Genomic DNA, 18,072 nt, shown 5'->3' on the forward strand with positions numbered 1-18,072 from the left:
CACTCAAGAGTGAGTGGTTGATGGGCATCGCCAAAACCTGCCAATTAACCTAAATGCCCCTCTGATTGGCAGAAAAGTAAAATTTCCACCAGCCAAACCGTGGTCCTTGATCCTGTCTGTACGTTAAAATCACCTGAAGGTTTTACAGCATCCCTGCCAAGGCCCAGCCAAACTATTTCCAGATGGGGTAGGGGTGACATAGGATCAGCAGTTTTAAAAGCCTCCCAAGTATTTGATGTCCCTCCAGGGTTGAGAAGCACTGAGTTGGGGGAAAGTTTATGCAGTGGCGGGACAGCGGGGACCTGGGGGAGCTGTTCTTTCAGGGCCAGTTACAAGGACTGTGCAGCTTCGTGCATTGAGCATGGCACCATCTCTAACCACTACCACATCCACCCATGCAGGGCGGCCTGCGGGGTCTCTGCTCCCGCTCCCCACATAAGAACACAGGACATGGTGAGGCCAAAAAGGAACACCCACGGAGCTATAGATAGGGGAGTCATACAACTATAGTCTTGCTGGCAGCTGGGTTGGAGACACAGGGAGCAAACATGTGCCTGTACCCCAATAAGGGGTCCTCTTGCACCCTAGCCCCGCCAGCGGCAGGGTGAGACACAGAAAGTAGGATCCACATGATCCGCAATCTGCCATCCGCTTCTCTGCCTGTCGACCAACCAACACGGCCACAGCAGCCACGTCAGTGGCCAATGGCTCACTGGTTACAGCTGACGGCCAACCAGTCACAGCCGATGGCCATCCACCACCCGAGCCAGCACCTTTCCACGTGAGGCCAAGAGCCTGAAAACTGCTCTCTGGGGCTCTGTCCCCACACACCCATCTATCCATCCATCCATCCATGCATCCATCCACCCACCCATCCACCCACCCATCCATCCATCTATCCATCCATTCATCCATTCCACAATATTTATGGAGCGCCTACTCCCCTACTCCATGCCAGGCTCTGTCCAAGGCCCTGGAGGAGACAGACCTACCTGAGGCCCTCATGGGGCTTATGTCCTACTAGGAGGGGCCTGGTAGGCAGCTACACCTGGACATAAGATCTGTCAGAGCACATATGTGAGAAGGCTCCCAGGAGGGGTGCTGCCTCAGGGAAGGCCCCTCCAGCAAGCGGGCTGGGGCCAGGCAATAGGGAGCTGTGCACAAGAGCCAGAGGGAAATGCATGTGCAAAGGTCCTGGGGCAGGAGCCTGACAGGGACAGGGTGGCTGGGGCACAGTGTGAACAGTCTGAGCTAAGCTCACGGAGACCTTGCAAGCCCGAGCTGTGGCTTTCTTTCTCCTCAGACTCAGACAGGGCCATGGGACGATGTTGGGCCCACTCGTGTTTAGCAATACTCAATGGTTCCTTGAACAAACACTTTCACAGTGTTCGCAGTGTTCCAGCAGCTCTTCTAGGCGTTCGGATCTGTTCTCGGATCTATGAGCTTCTGTTGGATCTGAGTTCTGATACTGAGACCATGGAGGGTGAGTTTAGAGAGCAAGCGTCACTTCACAGCATTACGTGGGTGCCCACGCGTCAACACAGATTGACAGCTACCCTTCTTAGCTGCTGGGTGGAGACTGGGTGCTGGGAGGGCCAGGGTGAAGGAGGCTCCCCGGGGTGGTGTCATGGTCCCACCTGACACATGCTAAAACTGAGGCAAGAAGACCAAAGCTCCAAGCTACGACTTCGCCCAGACCCACCGGCCTCAAAGGCAAGGACCCCCACTCTCCTGCTCCCACCATGTCCTTACTGAGGGTGCCCCAGTCCCTGCCTCCAGCCCCCACCTCTCCTGTCGCAAGGGCCAACCGCACAGACTGACCCAGCAACTAACAGTCCATTGTCCCCTGGGTGACAGACCCCCTCCCCCAACCATCGCCAACCCACCAGGCACAAAGCTCAGCTGTGGAGCCAACTCCCAGGAGGGCTGGGGGGGGAGAGAGGGGAAGCCAGAGTGGGTGGGGCTGCCCAGACAGGAAATATGGAAGCTGCAGTGTAGCCACTGTCCTAAGTCTCCAGGGCCACAACTTCCGCCACCGCCTTCCCTCTCAGAATGACCGGGGAAGGAGGCCACAGAGTTGCTGAGTGAAGCTCCCAGCCCTTTCTTAGTCGGGGCTTTCCCAGCTGGCACTTTTGGGGGTGTCCAGGGCTACTCCCTCCTTGCAGTCAGGCCCCCACCCCTCACCCCTACTGGGTGGGGCCACAGGGATTTCTCCCCAGACCCAGGGCTGAGGTCATCTACCCCCATCAAGTTCAGAGAAAAGACCTGGCCTAACAAACCGGGCCGTTCAGAAGGAGCCCCATAGGGACAGCAAGGGCCCCACAATGCTCCCCTCTGCCTCTTAGCAGCCAGGTGTGACCCAGAAGTTTCCGTCCTCTCCAAATGTCAACTGGGGTCTGTAAGGCGAAGCTGGAAAGAGCAATGGCCTCCCAGGCTGGAGCTTAGGGAACAGGGATCACAGGCATGGAAAGAGCTGGCCAGACGCAGGTCAGCCCAGGACCCCCAGCCCCTGGCAGGTCTCCCGGCCCCGCCCCTCCCCCAGCTCCTGCCGGAGGATCGTCGAGGTGGGGGCAGGGCTCCAGACAGGTGTGTGAGCCCCCACTTGCACAGCCTTCCCCCAGGGCTGCCCTGCCAGGCCCTGACAGCCCCATCCCCATTGCGTGGTCTGAGAAAGCAGAGCCCACTGGGTACTAGAGCAGGGCTCACGAGGTGCTGCACAAAGTCCAGCCCTGTGGACCTGCCTTTGACTGTGTCCTCCACCTCCGCTCGCACCCCGGGGGCTGGTTAGGAAGGCGTGCGGCAGCCCCCCCTCCGTCAGACCCTACAGTCACAGAAGGGCCCAGCCCACGTGCACATTCACCTGCATGTTCAAGAGGCTGCTGCTCAAAGATGAAGCAGCTTAAATTCAGAAGTGCAAGCTTGGGGCCGAGGGTGAGGAAGGGGCCCAGGCCCGAGAAGCAGCCGAGCAGCCCGGCACCTTCATTCCAGGGGAGCGCAGCGCCACATGGCCAGTCACCTGCAGGCTCGCTGGCCTGAACACAGAAGGAGGCTTCTGTGGTCAGATCCTCATGACTCCCTCTCGAGGGGCCTCCTTGGAGCCCCTGCCCAGCTGGACTGGCCTCTGCCTCCTCCTCAGGCAGATAGCCCACCCTGCAGGGACTTCTTGGCTCTGCTTTGCAGGGGGACGGTGACCGGCCATGCTCTCCTCCTGACCCAGAACCTTCTGTCTGCACCCACAGGCTGAGCCCTCGGACAGAGGCCCCGGCTGCTGCCCCTGGAACCCAGGTGGGCACCACAGCAGAGTCCTGCCTGGGCACATCAGGCCCAGGGTCCCAGCTTGGACCACGGTGCTGGGCGTCCCCCTGGCTCTGTCCCTCCCAGGTTCATAGGCCTTCCCTGCTCAACTTCTGGGCCTCCCGTGATCCCCGGAGGGCTGGCGTGGTGCACGGCAATGGGCTTCATGGTTAAAACCAGCCAGCAAAGCCTCAGGGCCCAGCGTGCAATGGTAGAGTCCCATTGTGGGGCGGGTCCCACAGCGGGGAGGGACCCAGCACCAACTCACCCCAGAATGGCACCCACGGTCTGAGAGTTTATGAACAGAGACTGAGGGCGGGGCATTTCAGGAAGCTGGGTGGTGTGCCCTGTCCCCGGTCGGGGGGGGGGGACCCAGAGGCCCCTTGGTCTGCCCTGACCCCCTCAGCCCCTGGCTGTCCCTTAGCCTCCCTGCCCTCCTGGTGCCCAGGGCCCGGTCAAGGCTTCCTTTTGCACATGGCCCTGTGGGCTTGGTGCCCTGAGCAAGGTTCGCCGTCCAGGTCTGTCCTGCTGGCAGGGTGGCATCCTGTTCCCCAAGTGGCACCCAGTGTCCTGGTTCTGGGATCAGTATGTGGGGCACTTCCAGGTCGGGTCAGCAGCTGCCCCATGAGTCTGTTAATAGGTGAATCATTGATGGACCTTGGATGTTGGGTCATCTGTGGGCGGCAACTGTGCATTGCCATAGAAACGTCTGGAACAGAAACACAGGTCTCTGAGTGTTTAGAATGCAGGCTCGGCGCTCAGAGCCAGGAGTGCCCCCCCCCCCCACCTCCAGTGGATGCCAGTGGATGTGTCCAAACCCAGCTTAAGCAGAGGTGCCACCACTCGCTGTGACCAAGCATGTGGGCGGCCGTTCTTGTCGGGGTTCACCAAATGCATCACAAACCACTCACTTCCATGTATCACAAAACCCAGGGCCCCCACAGCTCCCCCACGAAGGGGCTGTAGGAACCTTGGCCTACACCTCACGGGCAGTGATTCCCACCCCGGTGAACCCAGCCAGAGGCCACGTCACACTCCCAGCCCCGGCCTCCTCCCCTCTGGCTCTACGTTTCTGGGTCTCAGTTTCTTCATCTTTAAAATGACCTGGCGTCGGTCCTGCTGCCCTCTGAGGCTTCCTTCAAGGAACAAGCACAGTGGTGTGTATTTGCCGTCCTGGCAGGTGAAGGCAAGACACTGGTGACAGGCCTAGTGGAGGGTAGAGGACTGGCTCTCAAAGGACACGTCTAAGGTCCAAGCAACGGGACCTTTGAATGTGACCTTATTTGGAAAAAGTGTCTTTGCAGATTAAATTACCGTAAGGATGGAGATCGTCACCCTGGATTATGTCCTTATAAGACGAGAAGAGCCACAGAGACACACAGAGGGCGAAGGAAGCCATGTGGCCATGGAGGCCGATGCAGCCCCAAGCGGAGGATGCCTGCAGCCCCAGGAGCTGGAAGATGCAGGAAGGACCCACCCCCACCCCCACCCCCACCCCCACCCCAGCGCCCTCAGAGGGAGCACGGCCCTATCCACACCTGCTATCAGATTTCTGGCCTCTGACTAAATTTCTGTTGATGAAGTTGCCCAGTGTGTGGTCATCTGTTTCAGCTGCCCCAGGACACCAATGCTGCCTGCCGTCCACAGGCTGCCCATCCCAGGAAACACGTGTTACTACGGCCACAGTGAGAGAGTGAGGGCCGGACTCAGGAGGAGACAGCTGGGATTCACATCCCTCCGCCCCTAGGAGGGCCACGTGTCCTCAGACCTCACATTTAATTCGGTTTTTCACAGGAAACAGGCAGAAGCGCAGCAGCCTCCTGTGGGTCCCCACGGAAGGAGCCCAGGCCTGGGGTCCCAACACAGACCTCACACTGAACCCCAAACATCAGCATGTAGGTGTCAGAAAGAAACCGGCCTCCAGCCCTTCAGGAACTGCGCCCCCTTCCGGCACGTCTGAAAGCCGCTGCCAGGCCAGCACGGGGCGTCCGCGGCCCTGCAGCCATGTGGGTGGGGCCTGAGGGGGTCCTGTCTCCCACCTGGGTCCTCGGGGTCTGGAAGGTCTCCCCGCCCCGTGTCCCCAGTTAGTGATTTACAAACCCGCCTTTAAATGCCAGCAGGGCCCCATCTGCTTTGGAAACCTTTGCTTTTGAGCCACATTTATTTATTTGTGTTGATTTCTGGCTCCTGGGGGTGTAAAGGCAAAGTGCTCACTGACTTGGGCTCCGGGTAGCTGACAGCTCTGAGGAATAAGGAGCTGCCCCTGCTCCTCGCAGCCCTCCTTCCCAGTGACCTTGGGGTGCCCTTGAGCACAGGCCCCACACTGTCTCTTGCCAGCCCTGAGCACTGTAAAGTAAGCAGGGGCCCCCAGCAGCACAGAACGTCAGGTCTCCCTCAAAGCACACGATGTGAAGCTCTGTGGACCAGCACTCGGGAGGCTCCTCCTCGAAGTGGAGAAACAGGTAGGAAGCGTCTGTGTGACTGTGTCTTTCGAGTTCAAGTACAATCAGACACAGAAGGAAGCCAGTGCAATGAGAGGCAGGAATGGAGCCTGGAGCTTGCCTGTGACTGTTGCAGGATATGTATGTGTATGTGAACACATGTATATGTGTGCGGTGTGTGTGTGTACGGCACTGTGTGCATGTGTGTGCCATTGTGTGCATGTGTTACTATACATGTGCACATGTATGCATGTATGTATTGTGTTGTGCGTTGCCTGTGTGTTTGAGTGTGTGTGTGTTGCACTGCATGTGTGTCATGTGTGCGTGCAGATGTTCCATTCTGTTCTGCACACATGGGCATGGAGGCTACCACCTCTCCTGCGCCTGCAAACTCAATCCGCGATTATGGAGGAAATCTCACAGCAGCAGAGCCTCCCAGCCCGGCACCCCAGAGGCTGGGGAGCTGTCCTGACAGGTGCCACATGGGGGCTGCAGCCCTTGACCCGGCCACCTCCTCTTTCAGCCCCAAACCCATGGGGCTCCCTTTTCCATGCCCCCTTCCATTCTGAAGACTAGGCTGGTGTTGGGTGGAAGGCTTGCCCTGCCCTGCCCTCTGGAAGCCTCGTCCCAGCCTGTCCCTCAGATCCTGGGCTCATTGTGCCTTTCCCTTGAACTTTGGTCTGACACGTGTGTATAAGCCTCGGGGTCTCGGCCTGGTCCCAGGGAGTCACATGTAACATCTGGGTGGCAGGACCTTTCACCCCGTGACCTCACCACCTGTGCCAGGCTCCAGGGCTGCCTGCCAGGGCCGCTTCCCCACCCCGCCCTGACCCACATAGGCCTCCATGGCCATGACAGGACAGGAAGCTGCTCTGGGAGCAGGGGAGGCCGGTGGCCCGGGAGGGCTGATGTACTATGTCACTCTGCACGGGGGACCTGCCAGAGCCGCAGGACCCCAGCACAGTGCTGACCTCCCTTGCAGTGATTTCTTCTTTTTCAAGTGATTTTACAAACAAGCAAATGAGACAAAAGCTGCTCATTGTAAAGAAATACTGCTGGCTCCCTGTGTGGCTTTTTGTGTCTCCCCATTCCAGTCTCCTGCGCTGGACGGACACTGCTCCCTGGGGTCAGCGTGGGTCGCACAGAGCTCCCGCCAGGCCCTCTGCAGATGTGTGTTGAGGGCTGCTTCCCGCTGGCTGGCCCCGTGAAGGTGACCTTAGAAACAAACTGGTGCCTCCTGCCTGTGAGGTCTCGGCGGCCAAGGCAAGGCCTCTGCTGCCACCTGGTGGTGAGACTGGACTAGCAGGGGATTATGAGCCGGATGCTTCTGGGCAGTGTCCTGCCCACCACCCTCGTAAACTGGTGAGGATGGGAATCTAGTCCTCAGAGGGGTTACTAAGGCTGCCTGAGGTCACACAGCAAGTCTCCAGTGGAACAGGAGCTGCCTGGCTTCCTCAGTGACTCCTGACTCACAGGTGAGGGGTGACGCTGATGCCCACCCATGGAGGGGTTCAGAGTCCTGCCCCTGAGGACAGGTGGACCGGTCGGGTCCTGGCCAGGCCGGCACCAAGTGTCTGAGCTTCAGAGCCCGGATCTCCCCCCAACAGTGGAGGCCCTTGAAGGCTGCTAGGTAGGCCACATTGGGGTGGCCAAGTCCCAGTGTGGTGGGCAGGGCGCCTGGCACACAGTAGGTGCTCAGTTAATGCTTTTCCTGCTGCTGATGCTCCTACTCAAAGTGAAAATGAGGTTCCGGGAAGGGACGTGGCTCCTTCTGGCTCCAGGGCCACGTAACTACATTCAAGTCCCATGTTGGGAGGGGTGAGAGATCTAGAAGCAAGACTCTGGGACGGGAGAGGCAGCTTTGGGGAGACCTCTCCCCCTTCACTCACCCACCCACAGAGGCGGCCGCTGTTATTCCAGCGTCATCCACGCTTGCCTGGTGTGGGCATTTCCACAGGGGCGAGGACCCTTGTTTAGCTGGGGGCCAGACCCAGAGAGAGAAAAAGAGATACAAGGAGTGTGGTGTGTGTGTGTGTGTGTGTGTGTGTGTGTGTGCGTGTGTGCTGCTTTCTACTTAAAATTGAAATGCTAGCGCAGGGTTTCACTGCGTGTTGAACAGGGACCACTTCTGGAAATTCTCTCGTGCGTCCTCCTCTTTTGGTGTCATTTCTCCCGGGAGGAGGAGTGTGGGCGCCACCCCAGGACTGTGTGCTGGGCTCCATCACAGTCCCCAGGGCCCAGCCTCCGTTCCCCTGCAGAGAGCCCTTCGCACAGCCTGACAACACGGGCAGAGCCTGTCTGGCCACAGCACCTGCCACTTTCCACACCTGGAGGCCGCATCTGGCCACTCACCTCACCCTCTCTGTGGTCACTGTGCAGCCGTCAGGGCCCCTGGCTGAGCAACCTGCCCCTCCAACCCCATGGAGGCTGCAGGCCCCCAGGCGCCTGCCCTCCCCATCTCGGGGAAGCTGGGCAGACTGCAAGTCCTCTGCTCTTAATGGGGGACAGTCAGCGCTGGTCTCCCAGCCCCCGAGGACCCTCACAGGGGGAAGCAGACTGAGGGGTGCCTGCCACACGGGGAGCCAGGCAGACTGAAGGGTGCCTGCCACACGGGAGCCAGGGCTTGCTGCCTAGCAGAGGTGGACACGCTCTGAACACACTGGACGTCCATGTCTCATCCCTTAGGCACCGATGGGGCAGGACCCTTAAAGGGCAGCCCAAGGGGGAGAAGACCCCCAAGGAGGCCAGGTCAGGAGGCCGAGGCCGCGCCTGGCACCCCAGTCCCCACACAGGGCTGGAGGAGGGAGCCCAGTGGTCTCCCTGCACGTCCCCCCCCCTTTCCTCCTCTCTCCATCCCCCGAAAACCCTCCCCTTCCTGCAAAGCCTGGTGGAGGGAGGCACTTGGGACTGGGAACACAGAAGTGACCCAGTCACTTAGAGATGGGACAGGAGCAGGCAGACCTTCGTGCCCTGCCCCCTTGCACCCCAATACGAGCCACGTCACCCCTTCTCCACTGCTCTCCAGACCTCTCTGATGGAGACAGCACGGCCACCAGACAGCACGTTGCTTGTGTCACCTGCTCTTTATTGACTGCCACGGACTGCATTCTCATGGGTGACCAGATGCCCCAAGAGTGACACTACAGAGAGGAAAGTGGAGGGAGGGTGGTCTGAGAGAAGCAGGCCGCCGATGGCCCGAGCACATGGAACCTCGACAGGGTGTCACAGACACGTGGGCAGGCCTGCACTCGGCCCTGAGACAGGCGCCCACGGGAGGGCCAGATGCACCTGGCTGGCCCTCGACACCCAGGGGTCACCCAGGCATGTTCTTCTTCTGACCTCACAGTCAGCTAAGACTAGCCTGCATCCCCCGGAAGCATGAGACTGTTGTCTCAAGAAACCGGGGTGGCTGTCACTCCCACCAGCTGGCTGGTGTTGGGGTTCGAGTCACCCTAAGGTCGCAGCACCTCAGGCCGAGGTCCCGAGCCCTCCAGGCTACTCTCTCAGAGAAGAAGAAAAGGAAACGAAAAAGCAGAAAGCAAAGGAAGACAAATGCCCCACTTTCTAGGGCCCCCCCATGGATAGGTTGCGGGGGCAGCAGCGGGTGGCAGCCAAGGCTGGGGCCGAGCTTAGGACAAGGGTGCAGAACTGGGCTTCTCCACCCGAGTCACGGGGATGTCTTGCTCGCTGTGGCCGGTATCCACACCGGACGGGACCTTGGGGCCAGAGAAGGTCAGCATGCCATCGGCAGACAGGGAGCAGGAGAGTGCTGACTGGTCCACGTTGGAAGGCAGGCGGTAGCGGCGATGAAACTCACGGGAGATGTAGCCGTGGTCGTCCTGGGCAGGGCGGGGGAGGGCGCTGTCAGAGACACACAGCCGCGCTGGCCCCACGTGGAGAAGGGCCCCAGGCGCCACGATGCCCTGCCAGGGTGGGTGAGGGCGGGAGGGCTGGGCCTGTCAGGGCTCCTGCTGAGGTTTCCCAGCCGGCCTCCCGCCTCCACCTCCCCGCACAGCCGCCCTGGCCTGCCCGGGGCCACTCTGCTATGCAGTTAGCTCTTCCGTCTAACTTCACTCTGAAATCTCGTGAACGCTGCTGTTCCTGGCCCTGGGTCAGGGTTACTCTTTAACTGTGACCCCACAGACCACTCAGGCTTCAGTGAGGGTCCCTGCGGTCCATCTAAGGGGGTCAGAAGCCACACCTGAGCCCAAGAGCGCACACTTCTCCTGGAAGGTCCACTCTAGATTCAGCCCCTGGGCCAATGCTCTCCTTGCCCAGGAAGGGCCAAGACGGGGAGGAGTGTCTGGGCTAAAGCATCACGTGGCCTCTGTGTCTGTAGCCGCCGGGGTGGCAGGGCACAGACACGGAGCTGGAGCCCCCACCCCCACCCCACACCTCCAACCATTGAAGAAAGGCCTGGTGTCTGGCCACGGCCACAAAACTTCAGACTCTGCCAGCTTCGCACCCTTAGTCCCCTGGCCCATCCTCATCACACGGGGACGTCACATGCCAGCCGCCAGCCACAGGCTCTCCCCCGCTCTGCCTGACACCTGCCTCCACCAGCTCCAGTGCCCCGGCTCCCTCACAGTCGCCACCTGCCTTGTCCCAGCTGTGGTACCTGAGCCTGGCCGTGCCACCTGCCAACTCGAGATAATGGGCCGCTGGTCGCAAAGGACCGCTGAGAGGTGACTGTGTCAACACACCCAAAGTGTTTGGAGTGTCCATAAATGCCAGCTACACTGTTGTCACAGCCCACCCTCCAAAGCTGGACTCATGTGACAACCGCTGTGTGATTGGAGCTTGCCACCCTGGCGCTCGGCGTTTCCAGGGCTCATCCCTAATCCCACCCGTCACGCAGGCCATCTGGACGAGCGAGGGACAGCCCCAGCCATCCCCCATGCCGCCAGGCAGGCAGAGGGCTCAGGTGTGGTCTCCCTGTCAATGGGAGGCAGCTACACTTAGGTGGACGTGGTGTCCATTCCAGAGGCGCCTGGATCCGTCGGTGACCAGTGTCCTTCTCACCGGCTGAAGGGCCCGGGAAGGCGGCCGTCCCTCACCTGCCGCTCATTATGCTTGCCGTGGATTTCCACGAAGTCCTCCAGCACCTTCACAGTCAGGTCCTCTGGAGAGAAGTGCTTCACGTCCAGGAAAATGACAAACTTGTCACGGTCGGATCGGACCTGAAACCCAGACGCTTGTGTGGGTCTCCTGGGGTCATGGCTCAGGGACTGAGGGAGCTGGCCGTGGTCCCTGCGGGGCTGACCAGAGTGCCCGTGTGGACAACAGAAACTGAACAGAACCTGTGGTCACTCCTCTCCTTCACACACCCCAGGACAGAGTCCCAGGGACCCTTGACTGGGGGCTGTGTGGACACTCGGCTGACAATCAGAACCTGGGGCTTCAAGGCAGTGGTGTCTGTTGATGCCTGGTTGGTGAAGGTTTGACTGGCTGGTTATAGGTTGGGTGACTGGTTGTAGGTTGGTTGGCTCATTAGGAGTTGGTTACAGATTGGCTAGTTGGTTAGTGTTAGTTGGCTGGTTGGTTATAGGTTGGTTCGTTGGTTAGGGGCTGGCTGGCTTGCTGGCTGGACCTAGTTGGACTAAGCCCGCTGCCCTCACTTCCCTTCATCTCTCCATCAACAACCAGGATGGCTGTGCCTGGCAGCCTGCATGCTGCTGCCAGCTGCATTGCACAGGAAGTTTTTCCCCACGCCTCTCCTCACTTCACTTGCTCCAAAAACATTAGTTTAGGCCCTCTTGGCCCCTGGAAGGGATTGGCGTTGTGTCCGCTCTGGCCAGGCCTGTTTGTAGGCAGTGGGAGAGACGTAGGCCCTCCGGAACTCTGGGCCTGAGGTCAGTCTCAGCTCAGGGAGGAAAGGCTGGTGGCTCCCGTTGCTTTCCCTTTGGCCTGGCCTTGGGCACGTGGGCAGACGTGGGACCAGCCACTCTCTGCAGTTCAGGGCAGAGGCTCTCCTCTGGGGACCTCGGGCAGCAAGCCCCCCACCCGCGCTTCTGCTGGAAGGGAAGAGGGATGGCCGCTGGATACACAGCTCACGCCTGTTATTGAACTTGCCTTGGTGGGGTTGCTCTTGGGGCTTCCAGGATGTGGTTGGTGCATTACAAACCACATATCGGTCATGAGCTGATGGGAGGAAAAGACAGCAGTCGGGCTCTGGCGGGCTCCCTCCCCAACCCCTGCCTGGAGGCACGGGAGGGCTCTGCGTGGAGGTAGGAATGGTTGGGGTGAGGCGAGAGTGGCCCCGTGCTGTCACCATCCGCTCCACGAAAGGAGACGAGAGCCCAGAGCACGGGGTGCCGCTCTGCCCTCAGAAAGCCCGCTGGCCCTCCAGCCACGCTTGGCCCTGCCTCTGACCAGCCAGCCTTACCTCGGAGACGCCGGAGTCCAGCACGGTGCGGAAGAGGGACTGGCGGTAGTGGGGGCTGATGGTGGAGGACAGGAAGGGCAGCAGGTCGTACTCAAAGAAGCCCTCACCGAAAAACTGGTCAAACAGCCGGCCGGGGTAGAAGGGGCCCAGCGTGCGTCTGAACCAGGGGTGCTGGATGGCAATGTCCATGGTGGTGCTGCAGGGAGCCAGGCTGGCGGCGACTCAGGTGGGGCCTCTGGGCAGCGCGCTGGGCAGCTGGGGAGCTAGGGCGCGGGCCCTGCCTATATACGCCTAGGGCAGAATGCAGGCATTAGGGGATTCATCCGGAAAGCGCGTGCTCATGAGGGGGGCTGCCCAGTCAGCAGAAATGTGGCCGGGGCTGAGCTCTCGCCACTGCCAGCCCCAAGCACTGACCCGCACGGAGCGATGGATGCCAGGAGGACAGCAGCCCCAAGGAGCATCCCTCTGCGTGGCTCTGTCCCCACTCGCCTAGGGGACAGTGAAGACTCATGTCCCAAGTGCTGTGTGCAGGGATGGGGCCAGCTTTCTGCCAATGTGGTCATATGTGACCCCATGGTCTCCCTACCAGTGGGCACTCACACTCACACCACAGGCAAGGAAACTGAGGCACAGAGGCTGGGCAAGTGGTCCCCAAACCTCACAGCTACTAGGTGAGGGTGCACCGTTTTTCAGAACAGCATTACCTCTATTACTTTTCCTGATAAGAAAAATTCTACGTATTTGTAAAAATACGGGAAAGACAGACAATACTAAGCAATAAAAAGCTCCCATCATTTCAGCACCCGGGGTCCCGGTTGCAGGGTCTGTGTGTGTCCAGACAAGCAGGCAGGTTTGGTTTTACAAACATGGAACCCGCCCCCTGGGCTCTCCCCATGCGCTCACCTGGCCTTGTCCCTCCTGGGCGCAACGACACCATGGTCCTTTAACCAGGCGCCCCTGTGGGACCTGCACTCATCCATTGGTCACTGCTGTACGCAAGGCCTGGCTACTTCTCGGCTCCTCTCTCTGGGGCCCTGTCCAGTTATTGCTCAGCACGCATTCCCAGAGCGGACCTGCCACCCACCAGTTTTCAGGTTTTGATGTTTTCCAGTAGCTTGGCCTCTGGACAGCAGTGCACTTACACCCACCCACAGCGTCAGAAATGCCTGTTCCCACACCCCTAAAATAAGCTAGCTTCTTTTTAATGCACAATCCAGACAGTGAGAAGTTCCTGTTCATCCTCCTACCTCCCCAGTGCATGCCAGGCTTGTGGAATGCGTGTACCCTCAGAGCACCCAGGGATCTTTGCTAATTCATCTCCAGCCCCTGGACTTAGCTGGTCAGGAAAGAACACATTTATCTAGTATTTAAGAAAAAAAAATTTTTTTTTTTAGAAAACTTTTCTTTGGGGGGGGGAGGGGAACAGGACTTTATTGGGGAACACTGTGAACTTCCAGGCCTTTTTTCCAAGTCAAGTTGTTGTCCTTTCAATCTTAGTTGTGGAGGGTACTGTTCAGCTTCAAGTTGTTGTCCTTTCAGTCTTAGTTGTGGAGGGCGCAGCTCAGCTCCAGGTCCAGTTGCCGTTTCTAGTTGCAGGGGGTGCAGCCCACCATCACTTGCGGGAGTCGAACCAGCAACCTTGTGGTTGAGAGGATGCGCTCCAACCAACCGAGCCATCCGGGAGCTCAGCGGCAGCTCAGCTCAAGGTGCGGTGTTCAATCTTACTTGCAGGGGGCGCAGCCCACCATCCCTTGCGGAATTCGGAGGAGTTGAACCAGCAACCTTGTGGTTGAGAGCCCACTGGCCCATGTGGGAATCGAACCGGCAGCCTTTGGAGTTAGGAGCATGGAGCTCTAACCACCTGAGCCACCGGGCCGGCCCCTAAGCAAAATTTTATGTGACACATCTAAGATGGAATAGGTGTTAAAAGTGGGAATTTCAGAGTGTCCCTGACACATCTCCTCCCTAACCAGTGGTGCTTGGTAGCAAACCCTCCCTCCTGCATTTCTGAGCACCTACTGTGTGACTAGCACAGGCCAGGTGGTAAAGGGCCTTGGAAAATCTGGAAATGCCACCCTAGATGGCAGGTCGCAACATCCGCCAGTTCATAGACCAGGAAAGTGGGGTTAGGATGTTTAACCCGCGTGCCCAGGTCACTAGCCTTGGAGGAGGGGAGGGGCTTCAGTGCAAGCTCCCACCCAGGCTGGGGGTCAGCATGGGAGCAGCGGTGCGGGCTGCATGGTGTCTGGTCGCAGTCGGGCTGCCAGCTCCTGGGCACAGGGAACGGGGAGGAAGGGGCACACATGTCCAGCTAGCTGGGTCCTTGGTGGAGAGGGTCCCGCAGGGCCAGGTGTGTGACCGGCGCTGGGCAGAGCCACCCTGGAGCTCGAGACAGAAGGAAAGTCGGTGGTGCTAATCCTGTCTTTATTTTGATGTTTTGTTCATCGCAGATATTTTTTTTTGCATTTGTTTTGATTTTTAAAAACATTGCATTAAGAGATGATTTATCCTGATGACTGAGTATTTCTGGTGTCCCCTGACATTTGGCACTGAGGGGGGTGCCTTGTTCTCCTCACCCTACACCTGGCCCCCATATGGTCATTCAAACAGGCTGGGATTGCAGGCAGGGACCGAGGCTGAGGTGCCAACCTGGTGCTGGGCACAACATTGTCCTATGGGCTAACGGCTCGGGGGCCGAGGGTCTGCCGACGTCCTTCAGGCATGCAGGGTGCCCACGCTGTCACCCGCACCCCTTTCACGCCTGCCCCCTCGTGGGTTTGGGACTCCATGTGCTGTGGGCTGGCAGGCACCTGCCACAGAGCTGGCCAAGCCTGCAGGGGTGGCCTGCAGAGTGAGCCGCAGTGAGAGACTGCACAGTGTACCGTGAGGCCCCTGGATGAGGGGAGCGGATGGCCACAGAGCCCTCGGCCGCCATTCAAACAGAGATGCATTCACTTGCAGTTTGGAGCTCAGAAACCTACAAGGGGTCTCACTGGGCTCAAATAGAGGGGTCATCAGGCTGGTTCCTTCTGGGGGTTCCAGGGGAAAATCCATTTCTGCCTGTTCTAGCTTCTAGAAACTTCCTGCATCCCTCTACTCTCGCGTTCCCTTCCTCCATCTTCAAAGGCAGCAAAGGTGGGTGGAGTCTTTGTTGCATCACACACCTCTGGCTGTCCCCCTCCTGCCGCCCTCTACAAGCAGCCTGTGATTATTGGGCTGAGCCACACAACCCAGGCCCTTCTCGCCCTCTTAAGTTCCGCTATGTTAAGGAACCTATTGTCCCCATTGCCACATAAGGAAACACACTCTCAGGTTCTAGAATTGGGACACGGGAGGCCGTTATTCCTCAGGCCACAGGGAGGGATGCCTCGTGATATCTGGTAATCGGAGGGACCCTCAACTTCCAGAAAGGCCAGCTAATGGTGACCAATAGCAGCTCACATTGCTCAAATCCATGACCTCATTCAGTTCAACTTACATCTTGGCCAGTTGTCCGAGGCTGTCCCATTTCATCTCCGGGTTTGCTGACCTCTCCTATAGGCCAGACTGTGGGGCACTTTGCCCCAGAGGGTGCTGCCTTGAAAAACGTCTTCCTTCATGGATCCAGCCTGGTTGAGTCCTGCTTACGCACCACACACTGAAGCGGTCCCTGCTTCTGTGGAGCTGACATTCTCGGGGTTAGAGACAAACGTGCCACAACAGGTGGCAAGGAGCACTTTGCAGAAAACAGATCGGGATACAGGATGGGGAGTGACGGGGCCACAGAACCCGGAACCCGCCTCCACGCAGCCAGCCCCCCACCAGCCTGGATTCTGGGAACACAAGGTCCTTTAGCTCCGGGCCTGTGTTCCTCCTTGAATTCACGTTGAAGACGCCACTTCAAAGCCACAACTGTACCAAAGGTGAGGGAAGGAGCCTGGCCACGCGCTATGGGGTGTGGTGTCTGCAGAGATTCAAAACAATCGTAAAACCAACTGAAGGTCCGGAACCAACTAAAGTTCTGTGTACTTTTCATTATCCTCTGCACTGTCGGTTCTAAATAACGCCCCTGAAAATACCCCTCCGCCTTGTTACTCTAAGTTCTCAGCAATTGAAGTATAAAGAACATAACCCATTCTCCTTATTCTCAGTAGTTCTGTTCTATGAAGTTGCCGTGGCCCCCGAATTAGGAAATATGGACCATCGCTCCCGAGGGAAATACAGGGTCAGGTCCCGTAAGCCTCTGGTCACAACAGTTGTGTCAACTGATCGATAAATAACCTCGGAGGATGTGTGTTTCTGTTTAAAGACACCTAACTTAATAGAAGGTGTTGATTCATTAACACTGAACGGCACTCGCTCACAGCTGAGAAGTGGTGCTAACACACGTCTGTGCTCCATGGGGCACGTCACAGCCTTTGAGCGCTTAGGGCACAAGACAGCTCTTGAGCATTACGCTGTGGGGGCATCTGAGACATGAAATCACCACCACCACCAAAAATAAAAGCACAGAAGTGGGGAAAACGTGGCACTACACAGACCATGGGAAGGACACCGGCTGACAGTGAAACTGTGGCGGGATGTCCCCAGTGGGTGACAGTTTTCACCTCTCTGCCCCTCTGGTCAGTGCATGACTGTGAAAGGGCTGAGTATTGACTTGGGGTCACAAATAAATTTTAGAGAGTAGGTGTTATGGACTGAACTGAGACCCCAAAAATTCATATGTGGGCATCCTAACCCCCAGTGCCCCAGAATGTGGCCATATTCAGAGGTTAATCCTTTAAAGAGGTGTTTAAGGTAAAATGAGGTCAGTAGGGTGGGCCCTGACCCAGTAGGACTGCTGTCCTTATGAGAAGGGCGACCGGGACACACAGAGGGACGAGCACGTGGGGACACAGGGAGGAGACAGAGTCTGCACGCCCAGGACACAGGCCGCAGGCGGTACCAGCCCTGGGACACCTGGATCTCGGCCTCCGGCCTCCAAGTTGGAGAGAATAAATTCACATTGTTGAAACCAGCCTGTCTGTTTGCCGTGCGGCAGCAGCCCGCACAGACCATGGGACAGACTAATGCCGTAAGCAAATTCGCCAGCACGAGATGCACAAATGATGAGGGACAACTGCGTTTACGTACTCTCCAAGTTGGCGGAGCTCTCCTTCTTCTCCTTTTGTAAACACCGGTGATGTGGAGTCATCCAGAGAACGCCCGGGGCCTGGGCTCCAGGAGTCGGCCCTGGAGGAGGTTTCAAAGGCTGGGGACTGGTCAGGGTCACGGCAGGTCCTTGCCTCCTGCCCCTGTGGTCAGATGTATTTCCTGCTTAAATAGGAGATTTCAAATCAACGATGGCAGCCCGTGTGAAGACTCAGAGCTGGAGTTATTTCGGTTCTGTAATTCTCTGTGACTTCCTGGTACTGTTATTGGGTGTTTAAAATTTAAAGCTGTGAAACCAAGTGCAAACTACGAGGTGTAGCATTTCAGTGCAAACATTAGTTCGTGTGTGAACTATTTCACTGAATTCAAATAACTCTAAGATTGAAATGTGTTCTTCTTTTTCACTGTTAATTGTTTTAAAGAACAGGATTCGGTTTCGCACGATTATACTGGAAATAAGTTTGTCCTATGGAGGAGGGAGTGTTCAAAAAGTGGTCGGTGGCCTGGTCTGGGTGTCAACTGCACGAGGTACACTGCTGGCCTTGGGTTCCTCCCTGCTATTCGCTGGCATCCAGAGCTCCTTGCAATCCTACAAGAGTGGACGGGACTGCATGGCCCAAGGCAGGAGTCCCCACTGCAGGACCAGGGAGACAGAAGTGACAGGGCCGCCTTTGTGAACTACCCTGGGGCAGACCCTGGCTCCGAGCCCTTGACTTTCTGTATTGGCTTGAACGCTGAGGACCACACAGCTCCAGGAACACCCCTCGCTGCAGGCAGCCCCTCTGTTTCTTATTTCCAAATGGAAAAGCAGACTTTGACGAG

At 58.1% G+C, this 18,072-nt stretch overlaps 1 protein-coding gene across 2 annotated transcripts; it reads right to left on the minus strand.

Moving 5' to 3' along the window:
• Positions 1-9,238: 9,238 nt before the first annotated feature.
• Positions 9,239-13,334, minus strand: CRYAA (crystallin alpha A). Of its 2 annotated transcripts, XM_019745689.2 has the most exons (5): positions 13,024-13,334; positions 12,121-12,411; positions 11,808-11,876; positions 10,793-10,915; positions 9,239-9,574 (listed from the first exon to the last, which is right to left on the minus strand). In XM_019745689.2, the coding sequence occupies exons 2-5, from the start codon at positions 12,307-12,309 to the stop codon at positions 9,365-9,367; spliced, it is 591 nt and encodes a 196-aa protein (XP_019601248.2). In that variant the 5' UTR covers positions 12,310-12,411; positions 13,024-13,334; the 3' UTR covers positions 9,239-9,364. The 2 variants fall into 2 exon arrangements, with proteins under 2 accessions (XP_019601248.2, XP_019601250.2); XM_019745691.2 differs by lacking the exon at positions 11,808-11,876 and having other exon boundaries at positions 13,024-13,330.
• Positions 13,335-18,072: the final 4,738 nt, after the last annotated feature.

Source organism: Rhinolophus sinicus, linkage group LG01 (assembly GCF_036562045.2).
Source record: "Rhinolophus sinicus isolate RSC01 linkage group LG01, ASM3656204v1, whole genome shotgun sequence".
NCBI lineage: Eukaryota > Metazoa > Chordata > Mammalia > Chiroptera > Rhinolophidae > Rhinolophus > Rhinolophus sinicus.

What these genes read in the sequence shown, in the direction of transcription:
- CRYAA (XM_019745689.2), bottom strand. Translation starts at nt 12,309, where the DNA reads ATGGACATTGCCATCCAGCACCCCTGGTTCAGACGCACGCTGGGCCCC. An exon ending in TGGACTCCGGCGTCTCCGAG is followed by an intron (nt 11,877 to 12,120) that starts GTAAGGCTGGCT and finishes TCCTCCCATCAG; the next exon opens with CTCATGACCGATATGTGGTT. An exon ending in GCAAGCATAATGAGCGGCAG is followed by an intron (nt 9,575 to 10,792) that starts GTGAGGGACGGC and finishes CGCCCTGCCCAG; the next exon opens with GACGACCACGGCTACATCTC.